Genomic DNA, 14,231 nt, shown 5'->3' with positions numbered 1-14,231 from the left:
TAAAAAATGTCGTTGGAATTTGGATCAGAATTACATTGTATCTATCGATTGCTTTTGGTAGAATAGACATTTTTACAACGTTAAGTCTGCCTATCCATGAGCAAAGTATGTTTTTCCACTTATATAAGTCTCTTTTGGTTTCTTGCAGTAATGTATTGTACTTTTTTTTGTATAGGTCTTTTATGTCTCTGGTAAGATTTATTCCTATGTATTTTATCTTCTTGGGAGCTACAGTAAATGGTATTGACTTAGTGATTTCCTCTTCGATGTTCTTTTGTTGCTGTAGAGGAATCCAACTGATTTTTTAATGTTTATCTTATATCCTGATAATCTGCTGAACTCTTCTATTAGTTTCAGTAGTTTTCTTGAGGATTCTTTAGAGTTTTCTGTGTATAAGATCATGTCATGTGCAAATAGAGATACTGTTATTTCTTCCTTACCAACTTGGATGCCCTTTATTCCTTTACCTAGCCAAATTGCTCTGGCTAGGATCTCTAGCACAACGGTAAATAAGAGTGGTGGTAAAGGGTATCCTTGTCTGGTTCCTGATCTCATGGGGAATGCTTTTTGACTCCATCCATTTAGGATAATGTTGTCTGCTGGCTTTGTATAAATGCCCTTTATTATGTTGAGGAATTTTCCTTCTATTCCTATTTTGCTGAGAGTTTTTATCATGCATGGGTATTGACCTTTGTCAAATGCCTTTTCTGCATCAATTGATAAGATCATGTGATTCTTGTCTTTTGTTTTATTTATAAGATGGATTACATTAATTGTTTTTCTAATGTTGAACCATCCCTGCATACCTGGTATGAATCCCACTTGGTCATGGCGAATTATTTTTTGGATACATTTTTGAATTTTATTGGCTAGAATTTTGTTGAGGATTTTTGCATCTAAGTTCGTGAGGAATATAGATCTGTAATTTTCTTTTTTTGTGGTGTCTTTACCTGGTTTTTGTACCAGGGATATGCTGGCTTCATAGAATGAGTTTGGGAGTATTCCATCCTTTTCTATGCTCTGAAATGCCTTTAGTAGTAGTGGTGTTAGCTCTTCTCTGAATGTTCGGTAGAACTCTTCAGGGAAGCTGTCCGGGCCAGGGATTTTTGTTGTTGTTGTTAGGCGTTTCTGGGTTACCTTTTCAATCTCTTCTTTTGTTATGGTTTTATTTAGTTGTTCTACCTCTGTTTGTGTTAGTTTAGGTAGGTAGTGTGTTTCTAGAAATTCATCCATTTTTTCTAGATTTTCAAATTTATTAGAGTACAATTTTTCTTGTAATCTGATATGATTCATTTAATTTCAGTTGGGTCTGATGTGATTTTGCCCATCTCATTTCTCACTTGGGTTATTTGCTTCCTCTACTGTTTGTCCTTTGTCAGTTTTGCTGATGGTTTACCAATTTTATTAATTTTTTTCAAAAAACCATGGTTTGGTCTTGTTAACTCTTTCAATTGTTTTTCTGTTCCTCATTTTATTTAATTCTGCTCTAAGTTTTATTATTTGCTTTCTTCTTGTGCCTGAGGGTTTCTTTTGTTGCTCTTTTTCTATGTGTTCGATTTGTAGGGATAATTCTTTGATTTTGGCCTATTTCTTCTTTTTGTATGTCTGCATTTATTGATATAAATTGACCTCTGAGCACTGCTTTAGCTGTGTTCCAAAGGTTCTGATAGGAAGTGTTTTCATTTTCATTGGATTCTATGAATTTCTTAATTCCATCCTTGATGTCTTCTATAACCAGTCATTTTTAAGCAGGGTATTATTCAGTTTCCAAGTGTTTGATTTCTTTTCCCTGCTTTTTCTCTTATTGATTTCTACTTTTATGCCCTTGTGGTCAGAGAACATGCTTTGTGATATTTCCATGTTTTCAATTCTGCTAAGACTTGCTTTATGAACTAACATGTGGTCTATTCTAGAGAATGTTCCCTGCACATTGTGAAATCAAGTATACTGGGCTTCTGTTGTGTGGAGTGTTCTGTATATGTCTATGAGGTCAAGTTTGTTGGTCGTTGCATTTACAGCTTTCGTGCCTTTATTGGGTTTCTTTCGGGATGATCTGCCCATCACCAGAAGTGGTGTGTTGAAGTCTTCTACTATAATGTTGGAGCTGTCTATCTCACTTTTCAGTGCTGTCAGTGTTTATGTGTCTTGCAGCCCTGTCATTGGGTGCATAAACATTTAATATGGTTGTATCCTTCTGGTATATTTTCCCTTTAATCATTATATAGCATCCTTCCTTATCCTTTCTGATGGATTTAACTTTAAAATCTATTTTGTCAGAAATTAATATTGCCACTCCTGCTCTTTTTTGATTGTTGTTTCCTTTATATATATTTTTTCCATCTTTTGAATGTTAGTTTGTTTGTGTCTCTGAGTCTAAGGTGTGTGTCTTCTAGGCAGCATAAAAACAGATCTTGGTTTTTCATCCATTCTGTCACTATCTCTTTATCGATGCACTTAGTCAATTTACATTCAGTGTAATTAGGGGTAGGTTTTTTTTTTTTTTTTATGAGTTTAGTGCTCTCATTTTGATTTTTGTGTGTGTGTGTTGTTTATAGTTTCTTTTTCCCCACTTAATTTTTTGTGCTGAGTAGTTTATCTTTATATATTGTCTTTTCCTCTTATTCGTTGCTGTTGATTTTGTTTCTGCTGAGTCTCTATTTTTTTCCTGTATTTCATTTAATGAGTTGGATTGTTCATCTCCTTTCTGGTTACCTTAATATTTACCCGTATTTTTCTAAGTTTAAACCTAACTTTTATTTCTTTATATTGCCCTGTCTTCCTCTCCATATGAAAGATCTATGACTACATTTCTTAGTCCCTTGTTATTGTTTTAATGTTGTCTTCTTTTACATAATGACATTACTGTTTTCCTGGGTTTTTTTATATTGATTTATTTTTGTGACTTTCCTATCTGGGTTGACATCTGATTGCTCTCTTCGGTGTTCTAGTCCTGGGTCAATATCTAATATTATTGATTTTCTAAGCAGAGAACTCCTTTTAGTATTCCACTTAGTTTTGGTTTGGTTTTTACGAATTCCCTAAAGTTCCATTTATCTGAAAATGTCCTAGTTTTGCCTTCATATTTGAGAGACAGTTTTGCTGGATATGATTTTTGGAAGGCATTTTTTTCCCTTCAGTACCTTATATAAGTCATCGCATCGCTTTCTTGCCTACATGGCTTCTGCCAAGTAGTCCGAGCTTATTCCTTTTCACTCTCCTTTGTAGGTGACTTTTTGTTTATCCCTAGCTGCTCTTAAAATTCTTTCTTTATCTTTGGTTTTGACAAGTTTGATTATAATATGTCTTGGTGACTTTCTTTTAAGATCTACCCTTTGTGGAGTTTGATGAGCATCTTGGATAGATACTGTCTCATCTTTCACGATATCCAGGAAGTTTTCTGCCAAAAATATTCAATAATTCTCTCCGTATTTTCTGTTAGCCCTCCCTGTTCTGGTACTCCAATCACTCATAGGTTATTTCTCTGAATAGAGTCCCTCATGATTCTTAAGTTTTCTTCATTTTTTTAAATTCTTTTATCTGATTCTTTTTCAAATATACTGGTGACAAGTGCTTTATCGTCAATCTCACCAATTATGCCTTCCACTTGCTCAGCTCTGCTCCTCTTTCTATTGAATTGTCTTCTGTAATTTTATTGTTAGTCCGCTGAATTTCTGATTTGTGTCTCTCTATGGATTCTTTCAGCTTATTAAATTTTTCATTATGTTCTTGAAAGCCTTTTTAATTTCTTCAGCTGCTTTATCTGTGTGTTCCTTGGCTTGTTATGGTTATTGTCTAATCTCCTTTCTGAATTCATTCCTGATGTCTTGAAGAGTTCTGTATATTAGTCTTTTATATTCTGTGTCTGGTAATTTCCAGGAAGGTACTTTTGTCCAGAAGATCCCTTGATTCTTTGTTTTGAGAGCTTGTTGAAGTGGTCACGGTCTTCTTTTCTATGTGATTTGATATTGACTGTTGTCTCTGAGCCGTCTACATGTTGTTGTATTAGTTTATTTTATGTATGGTTACTGTATCCTAGCTTTTGCCTTTGTTTTGTTTTGATATGCCCAGATGGGTTGCTTGAATGAGCTAGCTTGATTATTTTCACCTTTGAGACTCTAATGTCCTGTCACCAGGTGGCTAGAGCTGTTACCAGGTATGTCAGCCTAGAGTCCATTCACTTTTCTTGTATGGATTGAGCTCAGGTGTTCTGGTAGTTGGTCATCAGGTGTGTGGTACAGACTCTGTTCTACAGTCTTAGAGGGGCAGGGGTGATTAGTGTAGGTACCAGTATCTGGTTGCAGCAAGGGGTCACTCTCTGAATAAGGGCGGGATGTGATAACCATCCCCTGAATGTCTGTGAGAATAGTGTGTCCCTGTTCCCTAGAGCACACAGGTGGGTGGATTCAGTAGACAGACCATGTGCAACCAATTCTTTTGGTTATAACGACTGGGAGGTACCAGTTATCCTTGGGCCCCTCTTGTGGATGGCTGGGTGACCTGAGTGCAGCCACCAGTCCTTAGGGCCCTGATGTGGGTAGGTGATGATCCTGTTTAATAGGCAAAGCAGTGAAAACATCAAACACCCGCCTCTCCACCGCACAGCTGAAACAATTGCAGTCTGCCAACAAGGGCCTATTCTCCTGAATTAGGCCCTCATAGGTCCAAGCAAGGGGGAAAACTATTCCAAGTCCAGGGACCATTTATGCCTGGACAGGAGCCGCTTCTGTCCTGAGCTCTCCATGTTAGTGGAGCTGGCAGATTATCTTTTCCCGGAATTGTGAATTTATTCCTTCTCCAAGACAGGAGAATGGCTCAGGGCACGCAGCCGGACCTATTTGCCAATAAAAACCAAACCAACTGCCATCAGGTTGATTCCAACTCATAGCAACCCTATAGGACAGAGTAGACCTGCCCCATAGAGTTTCTAAGGAGCACCTGGTGGATTCGAACTGCTAATCTTTTGGTTAGCAGCTGTAGAACTTAACCACTACACCACCAGGGTTTCTGGACCTATCTCAGTCCAAGAGAAATCAACGGCCACTGAAGCTGCCTTGGGGGCTGGGGGTGCAGTAAAATATATGCAAGCACTTAACTTTTGCTGAGAGCACCATTCTTCTCTGGTTTCAGAGGTGTAAGTAAGCTGTGCGGCTGGTTGCTTTTCCCTGAGAAAACTGGGTCTAGTGCCCAGCCGCAGTCACTCCTGAGAATGGTGCCTGAGGGCTCCAGGCGATTTAGGTCCAGCAACTCCTCTCTGCTTCTGAACCGTCTTTCCCTCTGCTGCCGCTCAGTCCATTTTTTAACTTTGCCTTTGATGAAGGGCTCCTAGCTTGTCAAAAATATAATCATTTCACTTGTTTTTTTGGTCTTTGTTGTAAGAGGCTTCATCAGAAGCTCTGGCTACTCTGCCATCTTGACCCTGTCTCTCTGCTTCCCTTTACTTTTATCTCTTGTAAAAAAAGGTGGTGCAGGCCACACTCCAGGGAAATTCCCTTTACATTGGATCAGGGATGTGACCTTAGTAAGGGTATTACAATCTCACCCTAGTCCTTTTAACATAAAATTACAATCACAAAGTATAGGACAACCTAACAATACTGGGAATCATGGCTAAACCAAGTGGACACATGTTTTGTGGGGAACACAATTCAATCCATGACACTCTGCCCTTTGACCCCCAAAAATTCATGCCCTTGCCACATGTAAAACACTTTCACCCCATCATATCATAGTAAAAGTCTTTAATCAGCTTCAAGTTGATAAATTCTTCTTTATCTGTGAAATCTAGAATACAAGTTATCTGCTTCCAAAGTACAGTGGCAGAACAGGCACAAGCTAGAGATTTCCATTACAAATGGGAGAAATTGGAGGGAAAGAATGCATAACAGTCACCAAGGAAGTCAGCAGAACACATCACATTAGCCCTAGAGGCTTTGAAAGAATCCTCTGTTCTCTGAGACCATTCATGACAATGGCCCTGCCCTCTAGACTCTAGGTGTTGGCCACACTGTCTGGATTCTGAGTGCAGGCCCCTTGGCCCTAGGCTTCAGCAGTGCCTTCCAGGCCCACAGGGAAGGCAACTCTGCCTCCTTGGTTTTACGTGCATAGTTCTCCTGGTCATTCTTTGTGGCAACTCCACCCTTAGAAATACGAGAGGTCATGGCTCCAATGTTTGAAACCGAGAGGTTGTGGCCATAGCTTTTGAGACTGAGGCAGCTCAGCTTCCTTTGTTTCTTGGCTTCTCAGCCCTCAGGCCTCACATCCACATCTGCCCTGCTGGAGCAAGAGTTCCAAAGCTCAGTAGCTCCACCAGTAGGTGCCTGGAGGCACCCTGCTCCATCAGGGAGCCTCCTGTGCAGAGTCACTCAGCTCTCTGACTCTGTGGAAAGGCTCCAGCACTGCCTGGCACTGGTCTCTTGGTTCTGCTTCTACAGGTTTGCTGCTGCTGCTGGTCCTCTGCTGCTATTTCTCACCATCTGTGCCTTCTCAGGTGTTAATAGTTCTTCTCACTTCCTTCTGAGTTGTCTATCCATTCACAGTTTCAAAACTGCTTCCACATTTTAGGTATCGGTTAGAGCAGTACTCCACTCTCTCAGTACCAAACTCTGTCTTAGTTATCTTGTTCTGCTATAATAGGAATACCACAAGTGGATGGCTTTAACAGGATAAATTTATTTTCTCACAGTCGAGTAGGCTAGAAGTACAAATTCAGGCATCAGCTCCAGGGGAAGGCTTTCTCACTCTTTCAGCTCTGGAGGAAGGTCCTTCTTGTCAATCTTCCCCTGGACTAGGAGTTTCTCCTTGTAGGAACCCTGGATCCAAAGGACATGGTCTGCTCCTAGTTTTTCTTTCTTGGCAGTATGAGGTGCCCCCATCTGCTAGCTTCCCTTTCCTTTTTATCTCTTGAGAGATAAAAGGTGATGTGGGCCACACCCCAGGGAAACTCCCTTTACATTGGATCAGGGATGTGACCTTAGTAAGGCTGTTACAATTCCACCCTAATCCTTTTTAACATAAAATTAGAATAATAAAATTGAGGACAACCACACAATACTGGGAATCATGGCCTAACTAAGTCGACACATATTTTTGGGGGACTCAATTCAATCCATGATAGTGGTTATGTGCTAATCAGATACAATTTGTGTTTGTTTCATTTTATTATTTTTAAAATTGGCTTTATAAAAAATATTTTTTTTGTTTTATGATTACTTAGTGTATTTATATGGTTCCAAAGGAAAAAAAAAAAGGTATTTCGATAAACTCAATTTTGACTGGTTATGTGTAGGAATGTTCATTAATAACCTGCAGATCCCACAATCTTGCTTACTGAAAGTGAGGAAGACTTGAAGCACTAACTGATGAGGATTAAAGACTAGATCCTCCAGTATGGATTACACGTCAATATAAATAAAACAAAAATCCTCACCACTGGACCAGTAAGCAACATCATGATAAATGGAGAAAAGACTGAAGTTGTCAAGAATTTCATTTTACTTGGATAAACAATCATGGAAACAGCAGTCAAGAAATCAAAGACAAACCTGCTTCAAAAGACTTCTTTAAAATATTAAAAAACAAAGAAGTCACTTTGAGGACTAAGGTATGCCTTACCCAAGCATGGTATATTCAATTGCCTTATCTGCATGCAAAAGCTAGACAACAAATAACGAAGACCAAAGAAGAATCAATGCCTTTAAATTATGGTGTTGGCAAAGAATATTGAGTATATTATGGACAACCAGAAGAATGAACAAATCTGTCTTAAAGTACTACAGCCAGAAGGCACCTTAGAAGTGAGAATGGGGAGGCTCCATCTCATGTACTTTGGATATATTATCTGAAAGGACCAATGCCTAGAGAAGGACACCATGCTTGGTAAAGTAGAGAGTGAGCAAAAAAGTGGAAGACCCTCAAGGAGACAGAATGACACAGTGTCGGCAACAATGGGCTCAAACATAGCAATGATTGCAAGGATGGCACAGGACTGGGCAGTGTTTTGTTCTCTGGTACATAGGATCACTAGGAGTTGGAACCATGTGGACTGCACCTAACAACAATGAAACATTATTATTCTTAGTGCTTCTCTTTATGACTTTATGCGTTGTTAAACTCTCATCTAGCATTGCATATTGCTATGTAGCTGGTTATGTCCAGCCAAATATATAACTTCTTACATGGGACTTGTAGCCTCAGGGTTGAAAGGATCGTTTCTTTTTCTTTAAAGTAAAAAAGATTTCCTGGGACACATCTTTGAGTGCACAAATTGATATCAGTTTTTCCTGAGGAACATTCTCGTTATGACTTTATAAAAGAAGCCCTTCCTCTTTTGCACTATAACTTTCCACCTTTGCTCTTTATATTCCCATTTTTGTTAGTGATGTTATAGCCATGTTTCTTTATTGTTTGTAATTTATTTTATGTATTTTGTTGTTGTTGCGAGTATACACAGACATACAACAGTTCAACAGTTTCTACACGTACAATTCAGTGACTTTGATTCCATTCTTCTGGTTTTGCAACTATTCTCACCCTCCTTTTCTGGATTGTTCCTCCTCCATTAACATATTTCCCTTCCCTCCAAGATTCCCGTTTAATATTTGGAGGTGCTTTTGAAAATTTGGGAAACCCTGATGGTGTGGTGGTTAAGTGCTATGGTTGCTAACCAAGAGGTCAGCAGTTCGAATCCGCCAGGCATTCCTTGGAAACACTATGGGGCAGTTCTACTCTGTCCTGTAATCTCTGTGAGTCAGAATTGACTCGACAGCAGTAGGTTTGGCTTGTTTTCTTTTTTTTTTTGGACAATTTAATCTCATATTGATAGATCTTAAGAGACCATAATTCTCAAGGCAGACATACTTCACTAATTAAGCTCAACTATTGTTTTTTTTTTTTTTGGTTTTAAGAAGACTTCAGGGAGTATTTTTTATTTGAGGCTTAAGGATTACCTCAGGGCAATAGTTTCAAGGGTTTATCTATTGTTTTTTTTTTTTTGGTTTTAAGAAGACTTCAGGGAGTATTTTTTATTTGAGGCTTAAGGATTACCTCAGGGCAATAGTTTCAAGGGTTTATCTAGCCTCCATGAATTCAGAAATTCTAGATTCCACATAAACTTGAAATTCTGTCCTGCATTTTCTCATTTTTGGTCAGCGTATGTTTCTAATTTTTATATTTCGTAACATTTCATTCTATTTAATAACCATAACCTCAAGGTTGTTTTAGGCTTAGTATTGTATGTAAACAGATAATTTTTTACTCCCAGTCCTTTTGTCACAACAGATTATTAAAGAAGGGCTTATAATAATTATACTTGTGTGACGTCTGAATGGCTAGGTATATGATTCTTGCTGTCAGTTTTCTTCCCTGAGTCCATATGCACTGTTAAACTCTCATTTAGCATTGCATTTTGCTGTGTAGCATGTGGATTCCAGCCAAATATATACTTCCTTACATGGGACTTTTCACCTCAATGCTTGAAGGATCTTTTCTTTGTCTTTGAAGTAAATAAAATTTCCTGGGACACATCTTGGTGTGGACAAGTTGATATCAGTTTTTCCTCAAACACAGCCTATTTATTCTATAGCATTCTTTGAATCATATATTTTTCCTATATATTAATTTTCATTCTTTAAAGTCACCAGTTACACGTGTTGAGTGTCTGTTGTCTTATTTCACCCAGTTTTAATTTTCTTTCCAAATTTTTTTATCCTTCTACTTATATTCTGATCATGGCCGCTCTAGTTTTCATGTTATTTTTCATTATGTGTTCTGATCTCTTGTTTATAGAGAGATTTTAATTTAAGTTCCTGAATTTTTTTTGGTTCTTCGTTTTTTTGAACTCTTAGGAAAAGCATTGGTCACAGTCATGAACTGCTTCCCATTACCATTTTTCTAGCTTAATGACCTACTCTATTGGCTAGGCTTCTGGTTAATAGGCACTCTCATACATACCAAGCAGGAATTAAAAAAGTTATACAACCTTTTTTAGAGAAGAATTTAGCAAAGTTTAGCATAATTACATCCTCTTTCATGAATCTATCTCAAGGATACACTAGGAAAAATATGTATCTCAAGGATACACTAGGAAAAATATGAAAAGATATAGGCACAAACTATTCATTGCAGCAGCATTTAGAATTGGAACTCACGGAAAATAAATCAAATGTTCATTAATAGAATACTAGTTTAATTATGAAGGTACACTCACACTAGAAAATACCACGTAGTTGTAAAACGGAGTAACGAACATTTCGACATCTTAATATACTACTATGTAATTATCTCCAAGATATGATTTTGCATGAAAATTGCAAAGTGGCACCTTAATAAAAGGCAGAAAAATAAAATTTCTGTATATATATATATATATATTTTACAAAAAGTAATGAAAGAATAAATAAAAAATGAATAAAAATGGTTACAAACAATGTGCATGAAGTAAATGGTTTAGGAAATAGGAATCATCCCTGTTTTCTCTGAACATACTTTGCTTTGCAGGTTTAGCTTTGGAACCATGTAAATATGTCCAATAAAACAATTGAAAAAAAATAGAGCTAATTGTCTATTAAGTCTGTGGCTTAACTTGAGATAATTATTTTACGTGAACAGAGAACTCAGTACTTTGACTTGATATCTCTGTGGCATGTATCTTAAGGATACATACACACACAAACAATTGTAAAGAAGTCAGTTTTCAGTAGTCATACTACCACTCTTTTTTGGTTTTGTTAATTGTGTTTTAGGTGGAAGTTTACAGAGCAAATTAATCTCTCACTCAAAAATTTATGCACAAATTTTTCTCGTGACATTGGTTTCCAGTTTCTGAAATGTGTCAGTGCTCTCCTCCTTTCTACTCTGGCTTCCCCTTCTAACTCAACTAAAGTCATTCATATCATCACTCTTAATATTATTATGTTTCTGTGTACCACTGTGTTGATTCCAACTATTAACAACTCTATAGCAGAGTAGAACTGCCCTGAAGTGTTACCTAGGCTGTAGTCTTTATGTGGAAGGAGCCATAGTGGTGCAGTGGTTAAGGGCTAGGCTGCTAACCTAAAGAAAAGTGGCTTGAACTCACCAGGCACTCCTTGGGAGAAAGATGTGGCAGTGGGCTTCCATTTCTCCCAGGGAGTGGCTGGTGTGTTTGAACCACAGACCTTTCAGTTAGGAGCTGACCACTTAACCATTGCACCACCAGAGTTCTTTTTAATATTGGTATTATTACTCTAATATGTGTATTACTATATATTATTTACATAAATAAAAAAATAATAATTTTGTTCACGTTGTTAGGAATCCAAACGCTTTCAGAGTATAAGAAAATAGCTACAAGCAGAAAATCAAACAAGAATCTCACATTCTAAATTTGAATTTGAAATATTACCGTGAAATGTACACAAATAGTAGTGATGGTTGCACATTGTGAGTGTGATTTATACACAGGATCGTACACTTGAAAATGGTTGAAATGGCCAGTTTGGTGTCATGTCCATTTTACCACAAAAAAAAAAAAAAAAAAATTTGTTCAGTGCGTAGGCACAGTGACTTGAGTGATGTCACTGATTTACTTGGGATCTCAGGACCATAAATCAAACCTGAGAAACCAAATTATGCTGCCACCCAGTTCTCAGAAACCAGAAACAATTGCAAAGCGTTGTGAGTTAGTGATCTACAAGAATATTTTTACTTTCACAGAGATATTTCATTAACAATACCTTCTACAAACCTGGAGGGCCAGTATTCCTCATGATTGGAGGGTGGATGACTATCGGTACAAACTGGGTATCAACGGATTATACGTGGATTACATACGCTGAGAGACTGGGTGCCTTCTGTTTAGCCCTGGAACACAGATTCTATGGACAAAGCCAGCCGACAGGGTAAGTTTAAGGGTTTCCTTTTTGTGGCTGTTCAGTTTGCTGTTGTTATCCTTTCTCTCCTTTAAGGCAATGTTGATTCTAAATATGTCCCTCTTTCAGGAGGCTGAATATCTGAAAATTCAAATGATAAGAAAGAAATACTGTAGGTAGAGGTTGAGGTTAGGCATAAAGTTCTTGATAAAAAAGATTCATATGAAATTTCCTTTGGATAAAATGTATGCCTTATGTACTGTAACTTCATGTTGAAACTCTGTGTTTTGCTGAACATACTTCAACAAAATGAATAACCTCAACAGAAGTTAATAACTATTAACTTTTTTTCTACTCCAGTGCAATTTTATAACCTGGAAATCACTGTCCCCATGGAAAACTAGTGACTATTTTTTAAAACAATTCGTCAAAGGTAACTGGATATCATATTAAATTTTAGCCTAAAGTAGCAGAGCAAGAAGCAAGAATATGAGGCCAATTTTTGCCTCAATAGCTTTTTCTTGCCATTAATTATTTTTTTTCCCCCAGTTGTCATTGTTAGGTGCCATTCAGTTTGTTCTGACTCATAGCAACCCAAAGTACAACAGATCAAAACACTGCCCGGTCATGTGCCGTACTCACAATAGTTGTTATGCTCAAGTCTCTTTTGTAGCCACTGTGTTAATTCATCTGCTTGAGGGTCTTCTTTTTTGATGACCCTATACTTTACCAAGCATGATATCCTTCTCCAGGGACTGATCCTTCCTGCAGCAGATTTGCCTAATGCAATACATTGTTTGATTTCTTGACTCCTGCTTCCATGGCTGTTGATTGTAGATCCAAGTAAAATGAAATCTTTGACAACTTCAATCTTTTCTCTGTTTATGATAATGTTGCTTATTGGTCGAGTTGTGAGGATTTTTGTTTTCCTTTATTTAGAGGTACAATCCATATTGAAGGCTGTAGTCTTTGATCTTCATCAGTAAGCGCTTCAAGCCATATTCACTTTCAGCAAGCAATATTGTGTCATCTGCATAGCACAGGTTGTTAATGAGTCTTCCTCCAATCCTGATGCTCCATCCTTCTTCATGTAGTCCAGCTTCTTGGATTATTTGCTCAGCATAGAGATTGAATAAGTGTGTTGAAAGGATACAACCCTGATGCACACCTTTTCTGACTTTAAACCACACAGTACCCACTTGTTCTGTTTGAACACCTGCCTCTTGATGTATAGGCTCCTCATAAGCACAGTAGAAAGATACTTTTAGCTTACTTTATTAAAATATTAGATTCTTCATTATATGAATTCAAGCAAATAGAATGAAGTTTAAAAGTTCCTCTGAAGGTTGTGAAAAATCCAGTATCAAAGTCTCCTATTCTCTTTAAAATAAGCATTGTTTCTTACAACCCTGAGAATGTGATTACTGTCAGTGAAATGATACATTTATTAAATGAGCCTTAATTATTGATACCAATTATCATGACAAACAGTTTCAAATAATTGTTGAAAGTTTCACTGGCTTCTTTCTAATATGAGACTCCACAAATGTGATTTTATAATTACATGTCACTTAAATTTTGGTAGAAGTTGACACTCTAGTGATTCCATGAGTTACACATTTCTTCACTGGAAATTTTGATTTGTGCGTGACTTTGTATTAATGATGCTATGATAGTCTATAAATAGTTTTAAGTTTGTGCTTTCTATATTAATATGTCTAAGGACGTAATTTGCTATTCAAGCATGGAAAAACTTGTGTTATATAACTGTATAACAATAGTGTAATACAGTTTTAGTTTTAAACACTAAAAACTTGTGCAAATAACTTGTTCACTGTCCAAAATAACTTCATGAGGTACATGGCAGTAAGAAGGTGTTATAAAGAATCTATAGTAGAATTTGGGCTTTGATTGAGCAACTTGGGGTAGAGCCTAAGGATTTGAGAATTTGCTCTAGAATTGGTTATTAGAAAGTAGGGTAATTCTATGATTAGGTATTTCAATAAATCTTCTCTACAGTTTTCGTGTTCCATCCCATTGGCTTGAACTTAATAAGTCCACTTCTGGCTGGAAGAGTGGCTGGGATATGTAGTGTATATTTTGGGAGCCATGTGTGCAGATGAAACCCAGGGCTTTAATTACCTAAACATAGAAGGGAGAGTGGATATAATAGGAAAATTAGCAGGTTCTGCAGTAGGTTCTTAGTAGAATTGCTGAACAAAGGTAAATGTTATGCCTCTTGAAGACCTTATTGTATGAAGACATATTACTTTCAGAATGATTCTACCATTGGATACTTCCACAAGTGGTACAGGAGAGAGCCTACCTCATTAAATTCGCGCCAAAACCGAGTACTAAAACAAATCTTCCTTGATGTGTGTTGTT

At 37.2% G+C, this 14,231-nt stretch overlaps 1 protein-coding gene across 1 annotated transcript in view; it reads left to right on the top strand.

The window, feature by feature from the left end:
- LOC135231565 (putative serine protease K12H4.7) overlaps window positions 1-14,231 on the top strand; it is an 85,607-nt gene that overhangs the window by 11,086 nt on the left and 60,290 nt on the right. The window contains exon 2 of the mRNA XM_064287395.1: window positions 11,692-11,876. Within this exon, the coding sequence (XP_064143465.1) occupies window positions 11,692-11,876 (185 nt within the window). The remainder of the gene's footprint in view (window positions 1-11,691; window positions 11,877-14,231) is intronic.

The sequence above is a fragment of the Loxodonta africana genome, chromosome 6 (assembly GCF_030014295.1).
Source record: "Loxodonta africana isolate mLoxAfr1 chromosome 6, mLoxAfr1.hap2, whole genome shotgun sequence".
Lineage (NCBI taxonomy): Eukaryota > Metazoa > Chordata > Mammalia > Proboscidea > Elephantidae > Loxodonta > Loxodonta africana.
Note: the sequence above shows the minus strand (reverse complement) of the source record. Positions and strands in the feature narration are given on the sequence as shown.